Here is a 22,730-nt window from a genome sequence, read left to right as displayed (position 1 = left end):
ATATGTCAGGATAACAGTATATCCATGAGTGTCGGTACACTTTATATCTCCTGTTCTATACAGCTTGCAATAAAAGTGATCATGGAATTATTGATATTACATGACATTAAAAGAAAAACCTGGCTAATGTTCATACGATTAGTCTTTAAACTGAATGAGATATTGAGAATTCAAAAAACTTGAATAAGCACAAGGTACACGTTGGGTCCCCAAAGGTGCCCCGGGGGTTAAACCAGTGGATGACTCACCCAGTTCCTCATCTTCAGAACAAGAAGCACTTGCTCCAAAACTGAAAACCAGCACCACCCCCTGCACTGTGAAGAACATCAGGAAATATCACCCAAACCCACATTCCCCTGCTCCTCACAGCTTTAGCACATGACCGTGAGGCAGGCAGGCAGTTGACCCGGGTCATTACATGGTGTTTATGACCCACGGAGAGCAGCTGAGGGCCCCTGCGCTGTCATTTTGTCCATCCTCAAGAATGCAGGCCTCACTATGCTGCTAATGGGCCTCATCCAAGATGCCTCTGAACCGCTCCCACCTCCGCCACCACCAATCTCCCATGAAACCACGGGTAGTTAAAGCCAGTGATAAAACATGTCAGAAATGGACAGTTTGCATTACAGTTTTTGTAATTGCGCTATTAAACCCAAAACTCTGTAAACCATGGGATTTGTGTTGACAGTAGACAAACTAGTGTTTAATAAAATATGGGCCATAAGTGTTCAAACCCAGACATAAAAACTTGACTTTAGCTTCTTGTTTGTGAAATAATTTAAACACAGACCATTAAACATTGCATTTTTTGATTGTGGTTTCTCAGCTCTGTATTTAGCGTCCAAAGAGAAGTTTAACACATTCTCATTGGTTCACCAATGATCTTAGGTGCCTTTTGTTTCCCATGTGTTTTACATTTATGTCTTCCATGATCCTATTGGCCACACCGATGATGATCCTGGCGTCTGTTTTTGTCCTCCTTTCTCCCCCAGGTGTCCATGTCATGCACATATGTTATAAGTTAGAACACTTTCGATACGGCTTCTGCAAACACAAATGCTTACATTGCATACATTATATTTCTTAAGCAAATACAGAGATTTTTTTTTTTAGAATATACTTTGTGTTGGCTGAGTAACATGTGCCCTCAAGAAATGTTCCAAAGTATTTGAACTCAGTTGCTGGAGATTTATTTTTTTTCAAATGAGATCCATAGTGTAGGCCTCATCGATCAATAAATCGAAGATAATTTTCTTTAAAAAAGATGTAAAAAAAATGGAAAGTTTGTTTTGATTTCCGTTTACTTTTCTGAAAAGTTTCTCGCATTGCATTGTGGGATGTGGAGTCTCATAGCGAGATGCATAGAAGGGTGTTTTTTTTTTTTCCTTCTTTATTCTTAGTCATTTCTTGTGTTTGCCTCCATAAACACCAACCAACCAAAACGACTTTCCAACACATTTCTGGTGTTTTCAAAGAATTAAAGTTGTTCCAAACCAATGATGAATGTTTATTTTGGGGTTTATACGTAATTAAATGTCTCACAGTAAGAATGAATGTACACGTGTCAAACTCAAGGCCTGGGGGCCAAATCCGGCCCTTTAGAGCAGGGGTTCTCAACTGGTCTCACCCTGGGACCCACATTTTGCCACGGACATTAAATCGTGAACCACTTTTTTTTAGAATTCAATCAACTAATTTTTGTTTTTAAAAAAAATAGCTGTTGAAAACACAAACTGTATATGATCATTTTTTTTTTCTTAAATAAATCGATATATTTTCATGTCTGCAAAAGAAAAGTTTCTTTCAAAATAAAAGACCAGTCCAACATGAAAAGCATTAAGTACTTTTTTTTTTTTTGACCAGCTATCCACGACCCACCCAGTACAGGTCCGCGACTCACTTTTGGGTCCCGACCCACCAGTTGAGAATCGTTGCTTTAGAGCATCAAATTCGGCGAGCAGGATAAAGTCCAAATCACAGAAAACATGACTCCTTGTGTAAAGACACCAAGTAATTTAGTTGTAAATATCTCAGCCCTTTTAAATTCAATGAGTATTCACATTATTTACCAGGCCGCACAGTTTTCCCACGCTTTCATCACATGATGACAGTCATTTTTAAATTGCAAATTGTTGAAAAATAAGTCTTTATCTTTTCCTGCAATTTAATTCAAATTACTCCGCAATTTTTTACCAAATTGAATACAAATTGGTCACAAACTCAAGGAAATGTAAAGATTGGATTTTGTCTCTGACTTCCATTACTTTACATATATTTATAGGGCAGAATAATGTTGAAATTGGTTGTTTTCCTGCCTAAAATGTACGACCCATTTGAGATCAAACTGGCCCGTATCTGGCCCTTCAACTTATATAGTTTGACACCCTTGAACTCAGGCTTTAAACATTTGGTATTTTGCTTTTGGGAGTTTTTTAATAAATTCCCATTCCTGCTTAGGGTCTTTAGACCTCAAAGGTTTTTTTTTTTTTTCCCCTTCTATCCCACACAACTAATATGTTTGGTGCTGCTCTCTTGTCTACCACAGACGTGTCAATGGGTTTACACACATGAAGTCATTGACTGCAGATTTATTCTTCAGGTGGTTGTGTGGGCGAGCAATGGCGATGCCGTGTTCATCAGGGAGTTCACTCTGATTCGACGAGATCACCTCTCAGAAGAGACTCTGCAAGAGGGCAGCCAGAAACCAGAAGATCCAGTAAGTTACATAAAACTGAAACGCTGATGGGAAATCGGTTAATTTAACACAGAGTGTGAAAAAAAAAAGAAGTCACCATTGTACCATTTTCTAGCAATCTGTTAAAATGTATACCAGTAGATTTATTCATTGTTATTCCATCATGATGAGTAATGCTGCTCTCTCCTGACTTTAAATGTAGCACTTTATTTTTTTATTTTTAATAGCTTCAGGGACATTGTGCATCTTACATTTTTCTAAAGCTATTCCTCAACCATTACGCACGCCTCACTGAGTGACCCCAGATCCTCCACTTTTGAATATTAAGAAGATATTCCAGGCACTTTCTGCTTAGATTTTGTCCTTTAAAAACAAAAAAAAAGAAAAAGAAGTTTGAACTGTTTTGTGCTAGATTGCCTTAGGTTTTCTAAGAGGATCAAAGATCATTGCGGACATGCTTTCCTTCAGTTCTTACACTTAAATCATAAATGTCCGTCTTGTTTAAGTAATTTTTATGTGCCAGGATTTTCACTCTGTCTTTGCCTTTGACAAAGCAGACATAATGGAAAAACCATTTACGAGGAGTGAAGAATTTAAATGTTGTGGTACATGCTCACTGGTCTGCAGTTAAAAACCACAAACGGCTACCTTTGCAGCACTTGGATTTTATAATGTAACCAAGCCAGCTGTGTGATGAATGGTGCACTGACCTCAAGCATTTTTGATTTTTTGGAATATGCATTAGTTCGGCGTGATTTTCTACAATTATCCATCCGTGCTATTGAAGATTGACTCGACAAGGTCTCTTTTTGTGGGTCACTGGTGAGCATCGCTTTCTCTCAGGGCAGAGATTGCGGCTTCAAGTTCCATTGGTGGCCCCCAAAACTTGACTCGGCTCATGCTAAGCCTATTGACTGGCATCCTCAGTGTCCACTGGGATAGGACAAGCAGGTATAGGTGGCAAGATGACACAAGTGTGTTTTGAAGTTAAAGAAGGTGTGTTATTGTCTTTATTGGCTTTTTGCTTCGATGTGTTGGTTGGCAGTAAAACAGTCGCTCTGTCATCATTGATCCAGTGTTGCAAGATACAAACAAAGATTTCCCACTCTTAAACTGGTTGGAAGTCCTCAAAGAAGGACCTCAAAATGAACAGTATATACTAGGGGTGTAAATCACCAGTATCGATTCTTTGGAAACCGGTACTTTATTTGCCGATATCACACAATCTGCTCAAAGTCGATTTCGAGTTGATTCAATTAAGGAGCCTTCAATTGTATAAATCCATCCTTTATCCTTCATTTTTATTATTATTGTGTTTCTATTACATTTTTTGTTATTTGCACCATCAGCCAAGTTGTTTTTAAAATGTACGTGGCGAATAAAACTTTTCTGATTTCTGATTGATTAAGACAATATTAGATTGCGATTCAACCCAATTCACCTAAAGTTAAGATTTTTTTTTCCCACGTTTTGACAATTTTATTCTTTAAAAGTTTCAGACATTTAAGTGAAAAACTTTTCTAACAAAAAAGAAATCAATGAGACCTGCGCTGTGTTTCACTCACGATGTTGGTTGATTTCATTAAATCGTTGCTTAACCATTCGCTGTATATCGATCCGGACCGATGGATCGTTGCACACCTTTAGGTTTCAACAAATCAAACAAATCTCATTTCTTAGATTAATTATAATATATATATATATATATATTTTTTTTTTCTGAGACCTTCAACTTTTGTTGTTTATTTGTTGTACATTACAAAAGCTTGATTCACATCTCAGCATTTTGGTCATTTTGGTTTTTTTTACTCTGTGTGGACACAGAAAACATTGGAAACGTTCTAGAAACAGGATCTATGTGGATATAGTAGTGGTGTAAAGAGTTTCAATTGAATGAACCTGCCTGCCTCGCATAGCTTTGTATGTCAACCCATGCTTACTGTGTGGCAGTGTCCGTGTTCTGTTTTGCTACTGTAATTTCAGTATTACATTAGGAAAGTTTGCATGGTAAAAAAAACTGAGACGATACAAGAGAAGCAAAACTAAATATAAAAGACCGAGGATAATTAGAAAATCTGCTCATAAATCATCTAAAATTATTCCTACTCATTGTCGAACCATAATTACTCTTTTCGTTCCAACGGTTTTTGTGAAAATCCCATAGCTTTCAGAAGTGGTGCTGCTGTAAAAACCCTATTTGGATTAAACTTGTTGCTCGTGTCAGCAGAATCGGTGGAGTCAGTGTACGAGTTTGAAACTTGATATTCCAACTCTCCCCGGGGGTAAAGACGGGCAGAGAATGAGTGTCAATGTAGAAGTCAGGATACAAGAGAACTCCAGACAAAGAGAGAGGGGTTCAGATCACAGTTTTTCCCCCGGTTACCCCCGTCTAGACCGCAAATATAATAGTCCAGTCATGAATAGAGGATTTCAAACGTGAGTAACAGAAAAAGCTAAGCCTTCATTTACTGGACGTGTGTGTGCGCAGTGGTTTGCTCTGCGCTGCTTGGTTTGTGTGACAGTGACATTTTTGTGGTCCTTTTCACCTCAGCTGACATCACAGAGTGATGCAACTTAAAACAAAGCATTCTGGTTCTTAACATAGTAGTGGTGTTCATTCAGTAGGGGGCAGGAGAGCATGCTTCTCTCACATTAAGTCTTCTCCTTAAGTCAGGCCCATAAATATTTGGAGAGTGGACCATTTCTTTTAAATATCTGCTTTATACGCTGTCACAATGGCCTTAAAATGACATATTCCAGATGTGCTTTTAGTGCAGATTTCAGCTTTAATTTGACAGTATTTACAACTAAATCATGTGAACTGTGTTAGGCATTACAGCGCATTTTCATGTGTCCTCCAATTTTTTAAAAGGGCCAAAAGTGATTGAACAATTGGCTGCTCAGCTGTTCCATGTCCAGGTGTCTTTTATTCCTCCGTTATTTTATTTACTAGAAGACGATAAACGTTGCTAGGTTCACGTCCAACGTGGTATTCGATTTTGGATTCCGCTAAGGTCAACTGTCGATACCAAATCCAAAGAGCTGTCGTGTTCTGTGAAGAAATCATCAATAGTCTGGAAAAGCTTAACAAATCAACTGTTAGGTATGTTCTTTGAAATAAAGAAGGCATTAGTGAATTCAACATTGCCAGAACATGACAAAGACTGAAAAAGCATTAGTCAAAAAAATCATTCTTGGTAAAGTCAACAAGACAAGGATAAGAAGATTGTTTTAAAGTGAAACACAAGGTGTGAACTTCTGGCGAGGGCGAAGAAACAGAGGACATAATAGTTTTTGATAAACAAAAACAAAAAAAAAAAAAAAACCCTTAAAGTTAACCTTTCTTGCAACATGGACTCTCCAGGTGTTCACAAACACCAGAATCCATCTTGTGCTGTTCCCGCCTTTGCATTTCGAATCCGAACCAAACCGGTTAGAACCAATCATGAGGCAGTGTTGTGGTTTAGGGGCGGGATATCTGGGTGTGACGAAGGCAGAAGCGCCGAAGCGAAACTGGCGCATGCGCAGTTGCGGGGAGAGGAACTAGCTGGGCTACCGCTATTAGCATAGCTCCGAATCAAAATAGAAAGATGTTGACACAGGAGGATGAACGCATAGAAGCTGAAATAAACTCAGTTTTAGGAGAATCCAGCATTTTCTTTTTGAAACAGCAACAGCGAGAGGCGCTTTGTGTGTTTTTGAAAGGTAAAGACGGAGCCTTGTTGTTGTTGTCGCAGCGTCTCTGCGACGCATGCCGATGACTACGTCATTTATTACCGTGTGATTGGCTAAAACAAATCATGGTGGACAGGTGTTTGCCCAATCAGCTTCAAGCATTCTGTTCATGTCTCTCCCTTGCTCTGAAAGGATTCACCAGACACAGACCCAGATCGATGTAGAGAACTCGAGTTAGAGGGAGGGCTACACATCATTCTGGTTCTTGCCAGGTTACCTTAAAGTGTGTGAAGATCCAAAGAAGACTCCACCTTATCAGTAAAGCATTGCAGTACTGTAACGCAGTGGTTCTCAACCTTTTCAGTCTACAACCCCCAAAATAAAGGTGCTAGAGACTGGGGACCCCCACTGTACCTGAAGGTGGTTGAACACAGGCATGAACATTGAAGAACAGTCATGTGGAGACAGGGTCATCCATAAGGGGGAATAAAGGGGAGAGATTTTTGAGGTCCATCCATAAAGTCAGCAAAATGATGGTCCATTGTTCTATGAATCTGTAATAATCATCTTAAAGATGTAAATTCTTGTTTTGATCACAAATAAAATGGGTTAAAAGTCAGCAAAAATGGTGGAAAAGGTGGTGAAGTGGGATTATAAAAACTACTGAAATTGGTTAAAAGTTGCAAATTAGAGTGGCCAAAAACCGACAGAAAAAGTGGTAAAAAGGGTTCAATGTGTCAATGTTGGCTTAAATATGGCAAAAAATGGAGGAACAAATAGTTTAAAATGGGGAATAATGGGCATGACAAATAGTAAATGTGGTTAAACTGGCAAAAATAAGCACCAACTATGGTAAAAAGAGGTTAAAAGTGACAATAATGGATCAACATATGCGACATTAAGTTGGAAAATTGGTGGAGAGGGTTTAGAAGTGGCAAAAATGTCTGGAAAGTGGAAAAAAATGTGGCAATAATGTAGCAAAAATGCATTAAAAGGGACAAAATTATGGCAGGAAAAAGTGATGAAAATAGGTTCAAATATGGCAAGTTTGGTGTAATTGTAGAAAAAGGGTAAAGATGAGCAAAAATTGTCTCAAAAAACATTCCTAGTTTCTTGAAGGCATCTGTCTCGTGACCTCAAATGGGGTTCTGACCCCAAGGTTGAGAACCCCTGCTATAATGTACCAGTGAATCTGGTTCTTTATTGTTTCTCGATGTGTTTCCAGTCACTTTATCTGCTCCTATTTAGCAACTCAGTGGGTGGAGCTTCATGTTGCAGGTGAACAATGACGTGAAGCTTTCTATGAACTGCTATATTTAGACAAAACTGAAGCGAAAAGGCATTAAAAACAAGCAGCAACATGTTCAGAGGTTGCTTCACTTTGAATACATGCTTGCCTTTTTGTTTTCCTGACATTTTTCCAGAGTCTCTACTCTTCCCCTCTTATACCAGCTGCAGCTTGTTTGTCATTATTAGAGCTTTGTATAATGAGGCGTCTCATCAGCGATGCACTTGCGTTGCCGAGGCTTCTGCAGAACAAAGCACCGATGCATGCACCGTAACTACAGTGGGTCACACTTTGTTTTAGCGTGTCAGGAACAACCAGGGTATTACGGGATGGGACTGTTAAGTACTCGGTAATGACAGTAATTACATCGTGACTTTGTAGTCACGACTGTAGACCTGCTTTAATGGACACGTCCGCTTTGCCTGTCTTTACACGAATGACGGAGCATGCTCTTTGACCCTCGTCTTCTATCTACTTTATATATTGAATCCTTGATGACCTACTCTGACTTTTTCTCACACCAAGGGTTAGCATTTAGCAACCTTTGAGATTACCTTCCCCCACACACTGATCAGCTGACTTGGCAGCTGTGTTTTGCCCACTGCGCCAGGTAAAAAGTCCAAGTGTCCTGCGCAATTAAACACTTCATTTGTCTTCATTAAAAGAATGGAAATGTTGGGTTTTGGCAGGCTAATAGGATGTTTAGACTGGAGAACCTTTTCTGCCTCATGCTGGTGTTCCACGGAGATTTTGAAGGATTTTTTTTTTTTTTTTAGCTCAATCTCCCATCTAGCCTTGTTATAACCTCTACCAGTGGTAAGGTTCTATATATTGCATGTTGACCATTAGTTAAATATCATTTATTCATCGTGCTCAGAATATTCCAAACATTTGTTTAAAAGTATTGATTTTGAGAACATCTAATATTCAATTCAACTTTATTTATATCGCGCCAAACAATCAGTCGTCTCATTGCACTCATCACAAAATGTGAAGTTTTAATGTAAAAACTAGGGCTGTCAATACATTAAAAAAAATAGCAAAATAATCGCACTGTTTTCTGTAATTTATTGCTATTAATCGCATTTTTCTACTTAAAACTGAAGCTTGTAATAGATATTGTTCAGAGGAAATCATGGAATTAATGTAGAAAACAGAAAGTATATTTAAATACAAAGACTAACTTTCTTTCTCAGTTTCTAAGTTTAAAAACTGCTTGATATTCCGTCTTCTGTCGTCGCACGGTATTCAGCTGCTCTATGTCTCTGTGTTCGGCTACACGGCCTGCACATTCGACCAAAGGTTAGGGGTCAGTCAACAACGGAAGTAAATAAAACTGCAATATTTGCATTAATTAATGCATTTTAATGAATTAAACATTTTTAGTTAAACGACTAAAAGACAGCCCGGGGAGAGAGACTCGTGCCGTGATTACACATGATCAAATGGGAAAATTTCAACTTTATTGTGATTAATCATGCAGCCTTAGTGAAAACCCAACATTTCAACGTGAACAAGCATCAGCGACGGTATATAAATAGCTCATCCGCCAAGGACATGAAAGACAGATATTCATCCCACAACCATCAACACAATCACTAAATTAAGTTGAAAAAAATGACTTGCCTTAATTTAAAGGCAGAGAATCACAAAACGTATTGTTCAACACAGTTGTTTTGATCGTTTCAGCTAAACTGCGACAGTGGAAACAACTTCCTGAAAAAAGCTTCAATCATATTTGTTTTTCGGTTTATGCCGTTTCTGTTTAAAGCTTATATAATAATAATAGTAATGGCTTTTTTTTTCAGAAGACTCAAAGCGCGTTACAGAAACCATTATTCATTCACAGCAGTCACAGTCATCCGTCATACCAATGGTGGTAAGCTACATTGTGGCCACAGTTGCCCTGGGGCATACTCACAGAACATTCATGCACAATTCATACCCATTCATACAGGGCAATGTGGGTAAAGTGCCTTGCCCAAGCACACAACGACAATGTCTTGGATAGAGCAGGATTCAAACTCCCAACCCCTTGGTTAATGGACGACCCACTTTACGACTGAGCCACGTTCGCCCAGTGTCATCAAAAATAAAACAATGACATAATAATTGTGAGAAAATTGTTTCAATCATAAACACAAATGTTTCTCAGTTTCTCGTGCCTGGGTTTGTCAAACTGCAGCATTTCTACACTTATTGTGTTCGTGTAATTGCTAAGTGTGTGTGTGTGTGTGTGTGTGTGTGTGTGTGTGTGTGTCAGGGAGGGTTTCTTTCTTTATTACCTGTAATTATCAATTGACACCAGCTGGGCATGAATTCAAGTGGTGAGTTATTTTAAACTAGCTTCACTCTGACCTTGTTAAAGTCTTTTCTGTGACTGGCACATGCTGCGTTTTCCCCTTCAAAACACTTGGGTTGTCGTAACAAGGAAAAATAAAGTGAGTCAAATGAAAAACAGTGATTGGGGGAACCATTTGGTCACCCCACTTACTTGTACTGGTTTCTGGCACGTGTGGGTGTTTTTTTTTATTTATGTTTTTTCTTGAGGCGGCTTTCCCACTTCTGTTGAGTGCTGGTGAGTGTGGTGTAATGCCACGTGGCACTGGGATTGGGATCCTTTTTTTTTTTAATTTTTTTTACACCCCCCCCCGTGTTTGTTCCATCAGCATATGTGTTCAGTAAATTCTTGGCTTACTGAATGGCTCCTCCCACCACCGCCACCGCCACCATCGTTGCTTGATGTGGTCCCACTCCAGTGGTGTGTGGGTACTGGAGCGATGGTGCTGAGGTAGTATCACCAGGGACGACACCTCACCACAACAGCCACATAACAAATGTAGTGTGTGTCGCTGCAGACGGACACTCTCGTCTGCATAAACCATTTGACAGCAAAATCCTAGTGAGATGCATTCGCTGGCATAATAACATGTGTTTGTGATTTCTGCTTTATGTGACACTATTACTCAGTTACACTGCACACACACACACACACACACACGATGGTCACAGTCCCGCCCCCCACAAGAGCTTCTTTAGCATGTGAAAGCACGCAACGCACACACTCTCTCTGCAAGTGGTTGATGCCTAATTGTTTACATTTCAAGTTGCGTTCCCCGTTGCAGAAGCTTGGCACGCCTTTTAGCACGCACGGACAAAGACGCACTCTAGTACAATAGAATAGATGTGCCAAAGTCAACATGTTTTCTACTGGGAGGCTGAGCTTTTTTTTTCCCCTTATGCAGTGATTGTTACCATTAGCTTTGTTTCAGAATCTCAACGTTTGTTTGGGTACAAAGGCAGTATTTTTGCTGTGTGGATGGTTTCATTGTCGTCGGAATGCAGTAAACATAAATATAGTCAACTTGATCAACTTTATTCATCTCAAACTCTACAATAAAACAAAATATAAAAACAACAAAAATAGAACGGACACGTGTTTTATTTGTTTATTGGATTATGTTAGGGTTAGGGTTAGGTTAGCGTTATATACTCAGTACAGAGGTGGACTCAGATCGTGACACCGGTACTTTTTTGAAGACACAACTTTCAAGCTTAAATCGAACAATTAATAATAAAAGCCATTTTCTATTTTATTATTTTTTATCTAATTTATCTTCCTCACAAAGTATTTCACGAAAGCCCTCTACACACTTTTATCTCACTGTCACAAATACACAATAGAGTTATCAGATTAAAATATGCCAGGAAGTTGGGATGCTGTGAAAATACTTAAACAAATGCTTTTAGATCAGCGATTCTCAACTAGTGGGTCAGGACCCAAAAGTGGGTCACAGACCTGTACTGGGTGGGTCGCAGACAGCTGGTCAAAAATAAATAAATAAATAAATAAATAAATACCTGGTGGCTGTTGTTGTTGCTGTTTGTTATTTTGGCAGGTATGCTGTGAAATTCTTATTGCAGAGGAAAATATATAGATATATAAATGTTTTTTTAAAAAAAAGCTTATATATGTGTGTCTTCAACAGCTATTTTTGTGAAATGATAAATGTGGGTCCCAGGGTGAGACCACTGGAGAACTGCTGGATTAGATCATATTTTTCCAAACCATGTTTTTGGATTCTAAAGACGTAATGGACTGAAATCATAAAGTACGATTCCCTAATTATTCAGGGATTTATTTTTCCACCATAAAATCAAATGCAATGAAAGGACAATTGTTCTATTGCTACAATAAAACAGCATCATTTATTTGATTCAAAATGTATTCTATAATTCATTTCAATTTTATTTCAGACCAAGTCGGTCCTTAGAAAAGAGGTAGAAACAACAATATGTACAGTGAATTCACATAGCGCGTATAGTAAAAACACATGCAAACATTCCCACCAATGCTTCCAATAACAGGAGGAATATCTCGTGTCACATAATCTACGCTCAACCAATGCCCGGATCAACTCATTTTTTGAATTAGACAACCTTAGCATAAATTTAAACATAACATTTCTGAGCACAGCATGAAAAATTGGAACATGACTCGCACATGTAAATCCAGGTATCTTGAGCAGAATTCTAAATTCATCATTATTATAAGTCATCAGTATATTTTTTTTTTTCATTTTAGCTTCATTAATTATGATTATTATTTCTGTTCCCATTTTTTGTTTTTTAAGATTTCAATGCAAAGTATGACAATAACACAGTATTGTAGTTCACTTTAGTTAATTGTCAGTTGTGTACACATTACAGGAATTGACATATTTACAACCGTTGGTGTTCTATCAATTATATTTTGCATGCATCAGTGTTTTTCGACTTACAAATTTGTGTGCTTCCCCATCGGTAAATTGAACCCTGTCCTTCTGCAGGGGAATTAAACGGCAGAGCTTGTCTCGCTGTGACTCGAGTTCTCATGAAAGAGTTCATGGTTCTCAGAGTTCAGCTCTCAGCCTCTGTGGTCACACAGGAGTCGGAGTTTATTGAAAGAGGGATTTGGTGTGAATGCTGTGGTCCCCCCTCCTGTGCACGCAGAGGGCCGGAGTACTCCGAGTGTAAACACCAGGGGAAAATCTGAACCACGAAGTGCGAAGAGCTCCGGGAGATCATCAAGCACACACACGCACACGTTTGGAAAGCAGAAAATTGGAAGACGCAAAGTGTGAACAATGGCTCTTTATCTTAGAACCTTAATGCTTACGGCCATTTTAATTTAAAATGCTAATTTACAAGATATATTTAATAAGTGACATTTTCTTGAAGATGTGTTAGTTTCCTTAAACAAGAATTATTCTGCAGAATTAAATGTGGATGAAATTCATCTTTTTACAGTCTGAGGTGAACTGAATATTTGCTAGAGCAGTGATTCTCAACTGGTGGGTCAGAACCCAAAAGTGGGTCGCGGACCTGTGCTGGGTAGGTCACGGACAGCTGGTCAAAAATAAATAAATAAGTAAATACTGTTGGTCTCTCATGTTGGACTTGTCTTTTATTTTGAAAGTAACTTTTCTGTTGACAGGCACACTGTGAAACGCATGTTGCACTGGAGAAATATATAGATTTGTGTTTAAAAAAAGATTTGTCTATTTGTACGGTTGCTACTGGTACGGTACCAAGTACGTAGCATCTTAGGGTTAGGTTTAGGGTTTGGGTTATGGTTAGGGTTAGGTTATAACCCAATATCGCAACCATTTTTAGGGTTAGGGTTAGGGTTGGGTTTAGGGTAAGGTTCAGTCTTAGTCACGCGACCTAAACTGGCTAAATAGGGGCGCTGCGTACGGATAGAATGTCGGTATATTTTATTTATTTATTCAGTTTATTTCCGACATGGTTACATTCACTTTTTTTTGTTTTTTGTACATGCCGAAAAAGGAGATGAGAGAAGCAGTTTGCTTATCTAAGTCCCGTCCCCGTATTGATACGGCCACCGTACAGATAGCCACTACCTATTTTTAATGTTTTCATTTGTTAATAGGGATGTAACGATTAATCGTAAGGCAGTTAAAAATCGATTCATAGGTATCACGGTTGATATCAATTTTCTGAAAATTGAATCGCAGTACTTTTTTTAACCAGCAGAGGGCGCTATCCACAAGTGTAGGCGGAGTCTGCTAATACTTTCTTTCTGGTCGCCTTCTACTCTTAAATATGTTAATAAATGATTCATTACCCCTTTAGCACCGAAAGAATATTTGTAATATTACTTGAATATCTGTAAAAGTCACGTTTTTCTATTAGCTCTGTCTGCTAGCATAGCTTCTCTTCTTCACTGCTAGAATATCTGCATGCCAACCGACCACTGGGTTACCAGCGCCCTCTGCTGGTCCAAACAAATATGACGTAAATCAGGGCAATCACGGTTTTTTTTTTTTTTTTTTTTAAAGTCCAATTGTTAAGGCACAAAATACATTTTCAGTTGCACTTTTAAAAGAAAAAGAACTATGATGCAGTTTTGCATTGTTTATTATAGAACCAGAATTTAAATTAATAGGCTTCATTTTCATTTGTATTATTCCTTTATTTATTTCATTCAAGATTTATTTTTAGTTAAATTGCATTGTTTTGAATAGTATATCAAGGAATTCTTTTGACAATGAAAAATAAAAGGAAAATAGTACAGTATTTTCTAGTTTTTTTCCCAAAAAAAAATTTGTCTAGAGTCCCATTTTGTAAAATAAATCGTGAGAGAATCGTATCGTGAACCCAGTATCGTGAATCGAATCGTATCGGGAGTTGAGTGAATCGTTACATCCCTATTTGTTAACTTTCCTCTCTCTGTCTCAAGTACCCCCTTTTTGCCATTGCGTACCCCCATTTTAGAAACACTGCTATAGTATGTAGAGTATATACACTAGTATGTTCTTTTAACATGGTGCTATCGTACAGATTCAAAGCTGAAATGTGTCTGCGTTAAACTATTAAAAAAAACATCTCTCTCCGGTCCTTCTGCTGGCCTCGATCATTTTCAGCAGCTTAGTTTATTTCCTTAAAGTTAAGAATGTGCTTCATGTCGTAACTTATGATTTGTGGCGCCTTTGGTTTTTCACGTTGGACCACAGGCAAACGAGTAGTTTTTCACACATCGAGCTCTTTGAATGACCTCAGCGGGGTAGGCTAATGATAGAGGACGGAGTGCAGTCGGCAAGCTTCTCCTCAAACCCCATCTTTCGCCAGAACAAGGAGAAGAGATGTTCTAGATGACGGAGCGATGGCAGGTACAGATGGATTGATAACGGAGGAGGGAGAATAGCTGTCGAGCTCGGCCACAAATTTGCCCTGAATTGCATGTTAGTGCACTGTTAAAGACGCCAATTAGAGGGAGGTGTAGATTGAAGCAGTGCTTCATTGGCTCAGCTTGTGGTTCCTGTTTGGCAGACAATGACTTTGAGACTCCGTGGCGTTCGTTAAAGACTATGTCACATTTCTAAAGGCAGTTTGTTTAGATTCTTTGCTTATTGTGCGACCAGGGGTCATCTTCTGATTGAGAGATTTAGAGTTTGATACAAGGCCGAAGGGTCCTTGGGCAGGAAACTGAACTCTAAATAGCTTAAAATGCTTCACTGGGACCATTTGGGTCAGAGGTCTGCAACCTGAGGCTCTGGAGCCTCATGTGGCTCCTTGACTCTTTTGCAATGGCCCCCTATAGCTTGACACACACACACACACACACACACACAAAAAAACATCTTGATAGAACAATTTTTAAACCTAAAAATAAATCACATTGTGGGATAACTTTGCCACCTTCCTACTTTATTTCTTCCTGTGGCTAAACTTAAGTTTTAAATCCCTGGTAAGATGACTAAACCAACAAAAAGACTATTCTGGAAGAAAATAGAGGTTTTCATTGTGTGGGGAAAGATTCATTGAGCTGCCAACATGTGTTGACTCACATGATTATGTGTTATCAAATTCATTTTAAGTACATGAACAAAATGCATCTTGTTTAGATATTATTCATAATAATTTTAACTATTTATAGATTTTTATACACAATTTTTTGAATGAGAATGTTTTTTTTGGCTCCAGAAGGACTTTAATCCAGCGCTATAAATCAAGTTAACACATTATTAATGATCAATGCTTGTTTTTTTGTTGTTTTTTTTTTTACGTGATTGTCATCCAACTTAGATATTTATCAGTGAAATCCTCTTCATCACCCAGTAATAAATACAGTGAGGCTGTACTTTATTTCTTTAGTCACAAGATGCTGCTCTTGAGCTACACAGAACTATTTGTAATGTGAACAAGTCCATCTTTTCAAAACGTAATCCGAGCAAGTTGGTGCTTTTAAGATTTAGTTCAGGGGTGTCGAACTCATTTTTAGTTCAGGGGCCAAATACAAAGTAGTTTGTTCTTAAGTGGGCCACAGATATTAGGCAGGAAAATGAGCAAATTCTACATTAATGTCCCCAAGTTGGCAGTTTGACATAAATCATACATAAAGTATGTAAGTCGTAGACAACATCCTGCCAATAAGTCACAAATATCAGTCTGTTTAACTTTTATTGAATTTGTGAACATTTTTTTATTTAATTTGTGGGTAATTATGTGATTTTTTTATTATTTATTTACTTTTTTTTAGGAAAATTGAGTTCTTTGAACATTTTGAGATTTAAAACAACGACTCCAAATATTGTGATGTTTCATTAAATTTGTGTATTTCTACAGTCGCTCCAGTGTTTTCTGTCATTGTGTCCTTGGGCAAGGCACTTTACCCACATTGCCTAGTATGAATGTAGTGTGTGAGCGAGTGTTGGCGGTGGGGCCGATGGCGCACTATGGCAGCCTCGCTTCTGTAGTCTGTCCCAGGGCAGCTGTGGCTACAATAGTAGCTTACCACCACTAAGTGTGGAGTGAAAGAATAATGCCTTGATTCTGTAAAGCATCTTTGAGTTTCCAAAAAAGCGCTATATAAAATTAATGTATTATTATTGCTATTATTATATACAACTGAATTATTTGGTAATTTGCACTTTAATTCGTGCTTTCTCCTGTGGGCCGAATTGGATGGTCTAAAGGGCCGGATTTGGCCCCCGAGCCTTGAGTTTGACACATGTGATTTAGTTGTATCTAAAATATTTGTGTGTGTTTTAAGGGTTTTTGTTCATTAAATACACACAAATAAACTCCTGGTAAGTGGGTGAATATGTCAAAACTGGGTCACCTGTACATAAAGATAGTTTTGGGGAATTTATTTATTATTGATTGGGACCAAGTTAGTTTAGGAAACATGTATTTCTGTGAAGTGGACGTACAAAAGTGTTTGTTATGGAAGCATTGGGTGGATAAAGTGGGTGAATGTGATCCAAGTGAGGGCAGATTATCATGACATTATTAATAAGGATAATGATAGACTTCCTAAACAAAAGGGAGAGGCCGTAGCTGTTTGGGAGTTGACTACAGTAGCGTGTTTAGACAGCTGTAAGCCCAACACTCCTGGGAAAACATGGCAGAAGGCTTTAAATGTGCTATCGGGTTGGAATAAAGGTGACCCGATCCACTGCAACTCTCTTCCTGTGCGGTTTCTCTTCCGTCATACATCCTGTTTCCTCCCTCACTCCATCACCTGCTCACGCTCTGACCTCCGAAGGAGGACACGTTAGGTTACGTTTTGTGAGCGTGTGCTCGGAGAATTTGCAGAGTGTGTGAGAGAGATTGAGTTTCCCACGTTTGAACAGTTTTCAAAAAGCGTCGTAGCCGTAGGCGTGATCTTTTCAATTCATACTGGCTTCCCCCCCCCTTTCAGTGAATGATGTGTTGCTTGGCGTGCAAACGTGAGCATCGCACACACGTTTCTCTTCTTGTTCTCTTTGTTTTTCCCTCTGTCTCTTCTACTCTTACATACACAAACACATCACCCACATTCAGGCTTCCAAGGCTAACTTTAACATATTCTTACTGCATAAATTCTGTAACTCTATATAGTAGATAATTTGACAATTCCCCGGGCCAGGTCGACCCAAAGTTAAAGACACAATCACATGCACTGTAATTCACAAATGTAAGTTTGACCTTTTTACCTTTTCAGCTTATTTAAGAAAACCGAGAATGATTCAACATTATCTTTTGATTATTTATTTTCTGCTTTTTTTCCCCCCTCTATTTGCACCACAGCCACCCAGATTGAAATATGGGTGCTGCCTCCTTTTATAAAGTTTTTTCTTCACTTTTTTAGCTGAGGTTTAAATACTCAGTGTCAGTATGGATCCATACACTCGAGAGGTTTTTCAAAGAATTCAAATGCTCGAAAAACAAATCTTTGAAAAGTCGAAAGGTCAAGATTAAAGTTGAAAAGACGAGATTAAAGATGAGTTTTCGAAAATAAACTCAAAATACAATGCATAAGTCGAATGATAAAGGGTATTCTATTGCAGTGGTTCTCAAACTGGGGTACGCCAAAGCATCAGCATCTTAGGGCTCAATGAAATAATATATATATATATTTTTTTTAACTATTGTTTATGTCGTACCATTACAAAAGTCTATAAACCGGTACATATGGGCAGCTATGGAAGAGGATTTGATGGACAAAATAAGTTTGGGCAAATCTAGAACATAGTTACCAGGAGGAAAAAGCTGAGAACACTGCAGACGGGGGAGTTCACCTGCCAAATATCAGGCTAATGTTCTCACGAGCTGGCAGTCACACTTGGGGACAATTTAAATTGAATGAATAGACTAATGTTAATGTTTTTCACTGTTGTAGACAACCAAAGTACTTAGAGAATGCCAGCCTGGAGTCAAACCCAGACCATCGTGCTGTGAGGTAGCTTAGTGATGTCCCACAAAACATGGTTGGCTTAATTAATCTAATGATCGTTTAACGCCGCTGGTTTGGACAGAATCTGCACTTTTGGCTTTCCTCAACTGTGTGAACATCCAGAACTGTGATGTCAGCTGTTTTTTTTTGCTATTATCCTGTGGTTTTTTTTTCCTAAACTTGGCATTGGCTTTTTTTTTTACCAGCATCTCTTCATGGAATTTTGTTCCACCTCTCAGAGGAGCCTTAACCCTTCTATTATCCTTGGGGTCAATTTGATTCCATTCAATGTTCATCATTCAAAAAATAATAGTTGACTTTTTTTCTTTTGCTTTATATTTCATGAATTTTCCTAATTTTATAGGTACAATTGATTGAACACAGGGGGCGCAGATATTAACTGTCATGTAATATGAGGGGCGGAGCTAATGAAACACGGGGCGGCGCTATTAATTGTCACGCAACACGAGGGGTGGAGCTAATAATTGTAACGTAACACAGGGGGTGGAGCTAATAACCGTAACATAACACAAGGAGCGGAGCTATTAATTGTAACATAACACGAGGGGTGGAGCTAATAATTGTAACGTAACACAAGGGGTGGAGCTAATAACCGTAACATAACACAAGGAGCGGAGCTATTAATTGTAACATAACACGAGGGGTGGAGCTAATAATTGTAACATAACACAAGGAGCGGAGGTATTAATTGTAACATAACACGAGGGGTGGAGCTAATAATTGTAACGTAACACAGGGGGTGGAGCTAATAATTGTAACATAACACAAGGAGCGGAGCTATTAATTGTAACATAACACGAAGGTTGGAGCTAATAATTGTAACGTAACACAGGGGGTGGAGCTAATAATTGTAACATAACACAAGGAGCGGAGCTATTAATTGTAACATAACACGAGGGGTGGAGCTAATAATTGTAACATAACACAAGGAGCGGAGCTATTAATTGTAACATAACACGAGGGGTGGAGCTAATAATTGTAACATAACACAAGGAGCGGAGCTATTAATTGTAACATAACACGAGGGGTGGAGCTAATAATTGTAACATAACACAAGGAGCGGAGCTATTAATTGTAACATAACACGAGGGGTGGAGCTAATAATTGTAACATAACACAAGGAGCGGACCTATTAATTGTAACATAACACGAGGGGTGGAGCTAATAATTGTAACGTAACACAGGGGGTGGAGCTAATAATTGTAACATAACACAAGGAGCGGAGCTATTAATTGTAACATAACACGAGGGGTGGAGCTATTAATTGTAACATAACACGAGGGGTGGAGCTATTAATTGTAACATAACACGAGGGGTGGAGCTAATAATTGTAACATAACACAAGGAGCGGAGCTATTAATTGTAACATACTACGAGGGGTGTCATGCAGGAGCATAAAAGATTTTGTCATTTTGTGTTTTTGTAGTCTTTTTGTGTATTTTTGTTGTTGTTTTGTGTGTATTTGCAGTCTTTTTGCATATGTTTGTTGTGCGATTGTGAATATTTTTCTCTCTTTTTTGCATATGTTTTTCATAATTGTCACATTTTATATATTTTTCTCTCATCTTGTGTACTTTGCTGTTTTGTGTGGTTTTTGGAGTCATTTTGTGTCTGTTTGTGGTCATATTGTGTATATTTTTCACATTTTGGAGATAATGTTTTATCATTTTGTGTGTTTTTGTAGTATTTTTGTGTATTTTTGTCGACAGGACGACTTTTTTTTGTGCAGGGCTCATCGCGCGGGCGGCATCAAGGAAAGACCCCTGCTAGCTACATTTTTTTTCATAAACGCTATAAGAATATGGAGCTATTTACATGCTAAATGGAATTTAATGTTTTTTGCATGTCAAATGTTATATTTTTGCAACCTTGAAATTATAAATTTGATCATTTCATCATTTCCTAATGATAGTTATAGGTTTGTTTTGACAATCTCTTCTATTTTAGAAGATTAAATGAAATTTAACATAAAAGAGAAATTGCTGTGGTTCATTTCAGGTCTCTCTTCATCTAAAAAATGGCAGGACTTCTTATAACAACAACAGTAAAAGCCAGTGCGTTTCATCAGGGAAGAGCTTTCATCTGAGAGTGTGTTTAGCTTAGAACTTAATTATGTGCATATAATGGATTATGTGAATTGCATGTGTTTCACAAAGGGAATTACAACAATGTGCACAAAATATCATCCCCTTTTTTTTCACTTTAATGCTTTCCATATTTATAGGTCAAGCACGGGTCACACCGAAGAACTGAAGTACGCACACACCCCTTTGCTCTCTCTTCAATTGCATCATTATTAAACCAAGTGAAAAATGTCAGGTTTCAGAGGACGCTCCAAGGGTTAAAGTCTCCTTTGACCAACCTTTATCATATTACTATCACTTTCTCCGATCCTCTATGAGCCAAAGACAACACACAATACATTTTGGAGAATGAAAACCACATGTTTGCCGATGTGACTTAATTTAAGGGTTAAAAACTGAAAGACTATCCGCGCGTTGCATATGCAAGAGATCAGACACGTCTTAGTCAGGCTCGGAAAGCTTCAGCTCTCTTTAAGTGTAAAAAGTCTGCGCTCACTCATCATGAATAATAAGTTCCTGAGACAAACCAGGTGCCCTCCGTTCCTTCATGTCTGTGTCTCTGAGGACTGGGGCCGAGCTTTTGGGTCTCATTTTTTGCAATTATGGAAGATGTTAACAAGAGACTCTGTTTCGCAACTCCTGCCTTGTGTCTCATGCTAACATTTAGTGCTCTTTCTGTTGGTTGGTTGGTGTTCTCTGGCTTAGGTATGGTGTTAGCTTCCAGTATTCTTGTAGGATTTCCATTGCATGAGCCGTTTTTGTTCACACTCTTTCTCTTGTTCTCCTGCTGTGAAGCTTGACATGATGGTGTATGTCATATTCACAGTTTTGTGTTGCTGATAGAGGGGTGTTTCTGCCAAAAAATCTTGGGTTTCGCACACTTGATAACTGCAAACGGCTGCAGTATTTCGTCATCTACAAGTGGAGCTTCCAGAGACGGCGTTTCGAACAAGCCGTCTTGGATTTAAATTAGGGATACACATCACCACTGGTTTACTGGTTCAATTTCTTTACACTATAAAGACAGCACCTTTCACCCTTGCTTGTCGTCTTTAAATGTACGTATTACACTACAGGCAGTGTTTGAAAGACCTTACATGTTCTCAAGTGGTCTTGGCATCTTTAAGGTGGCGACAACTATGGTTTCTACAGAAACATCTGTTTGCAGTGAGTACTGTAACAACCTGGCTTATCAAGCAGCTTCGTATTGATTACAAGTTAGCAAATCAACAACAACAAAAGAAGGAAAAATGTATTTCTTTTTGTTGCATTTGTGTTTTTTTTTGCAATACGGGCTTTACAAATGTAAGAGTCTAATCTGATCTGAGTAGTGTGCATGTGGCCACATGCAGCCCACGGTCTAATGTTGATAATACTGTGCAGTCCTCAACGTAAACACAGAAAATGACATAAATTGCAACAAAAAAAAAAAAAAAAACACACAAAAAAACTGCAAAAATGCACAAAAAATGACCTTAAAAAACAAAAACAAAAAATAGACAAAAAGACAGCAATAATAAATCAAAGGAAAACATAGAATACACAAAATGACAACATATATTATGAACACAAACTTACTCCATAAACACACAAGACGACGACTACAAATAAATAACTGAGAAATGCACAAAACGACAACAAAAACACAAGAAACGACAACCAAAATACACAATTCAACAAAATAGACTAAATGAGACAAATACTGTATTCACGAAGTTGCATCTAAAATGGTTGAATGGCTAAAATTATTCCAAAAACACAACAAATGACAACAAAAATACACCCAAAGTCCTTTGTTCTTTCCTTTATTGATGATCAGATTTGTCATCATTCTAAATACTGATATAATTGTAAAAAATGCGGTCCTATATGATCACATCACCATCTCTGGTGTAGAATCATTATATTGATAATTTAGTATAAACAGAGTTGTGTATTGATGTCCTCTCTAAACTAACCCTTTCATTTGCAACAGTGCTCACTCATCTACAAACGTTCCATAGTTTTTCTACTGCGTACTATGGCATGTGTTTTTACTAATATAAATGAACTATTCTAAACATGTTTTATTTGCCTTTATTCTGCCACTGAAGGTTTAGATCTGGGAGCCTGAATAACATCAAACCAGAACAGGATACAGTGACTAACTTACTGGCAAACACGTGTGAATACAGGTCTCCAGCTTCAGACTGTTTTAATATATCTGCAGCGCTGACTCCTCTCACATATTATATTATATCATCTAGT

General features: G+C 38.2%; 1 protein-coding gene across 4 annotated transcripts in view; it reads left to right on the top strand.

The window, feature by feature from the left end:
• The window catches only part of adamtsl3 (ADAMTS-like 3), a 119,961-nt gene that overhangs the window by 39,970 nt on the left and 57,261 nt on the right, over positions 1-22,730 (top strand). For all 4 annotated transcript variants that reach the window (XM_028473929.1, XM_028473928.1, XM_028473931.1 and 1 more), the window contains exon 2: positions 2,600-2,716. In XM_028473929.1, coding sequence (XP_028329730.1) covers positions 2,600-2,716 — 117 coding nt within the window. The remainder of the gene's footprint in view (positions 1-2,599; positions 2,717-22,730) is intronic.

Source organism: Gouania willdenowi, chromosome 18, assembly GCF_900634775.1.
Source record: "Gouania willdenowi chromosome 18, fGouWil2.1, whole genome shotgun sequence".
In the NCBI taxonomy this organism is placed as follows: domain Eukaryota; kingdom Metazoa; phylum Chordata; class Actinopteri; order Blenniiformes; family Gobiesocidae; genus Gouania; species Gouania willdenowi.
This window is presented reverse-complemented; position numbering and strand designations above follow the sequence as displayed.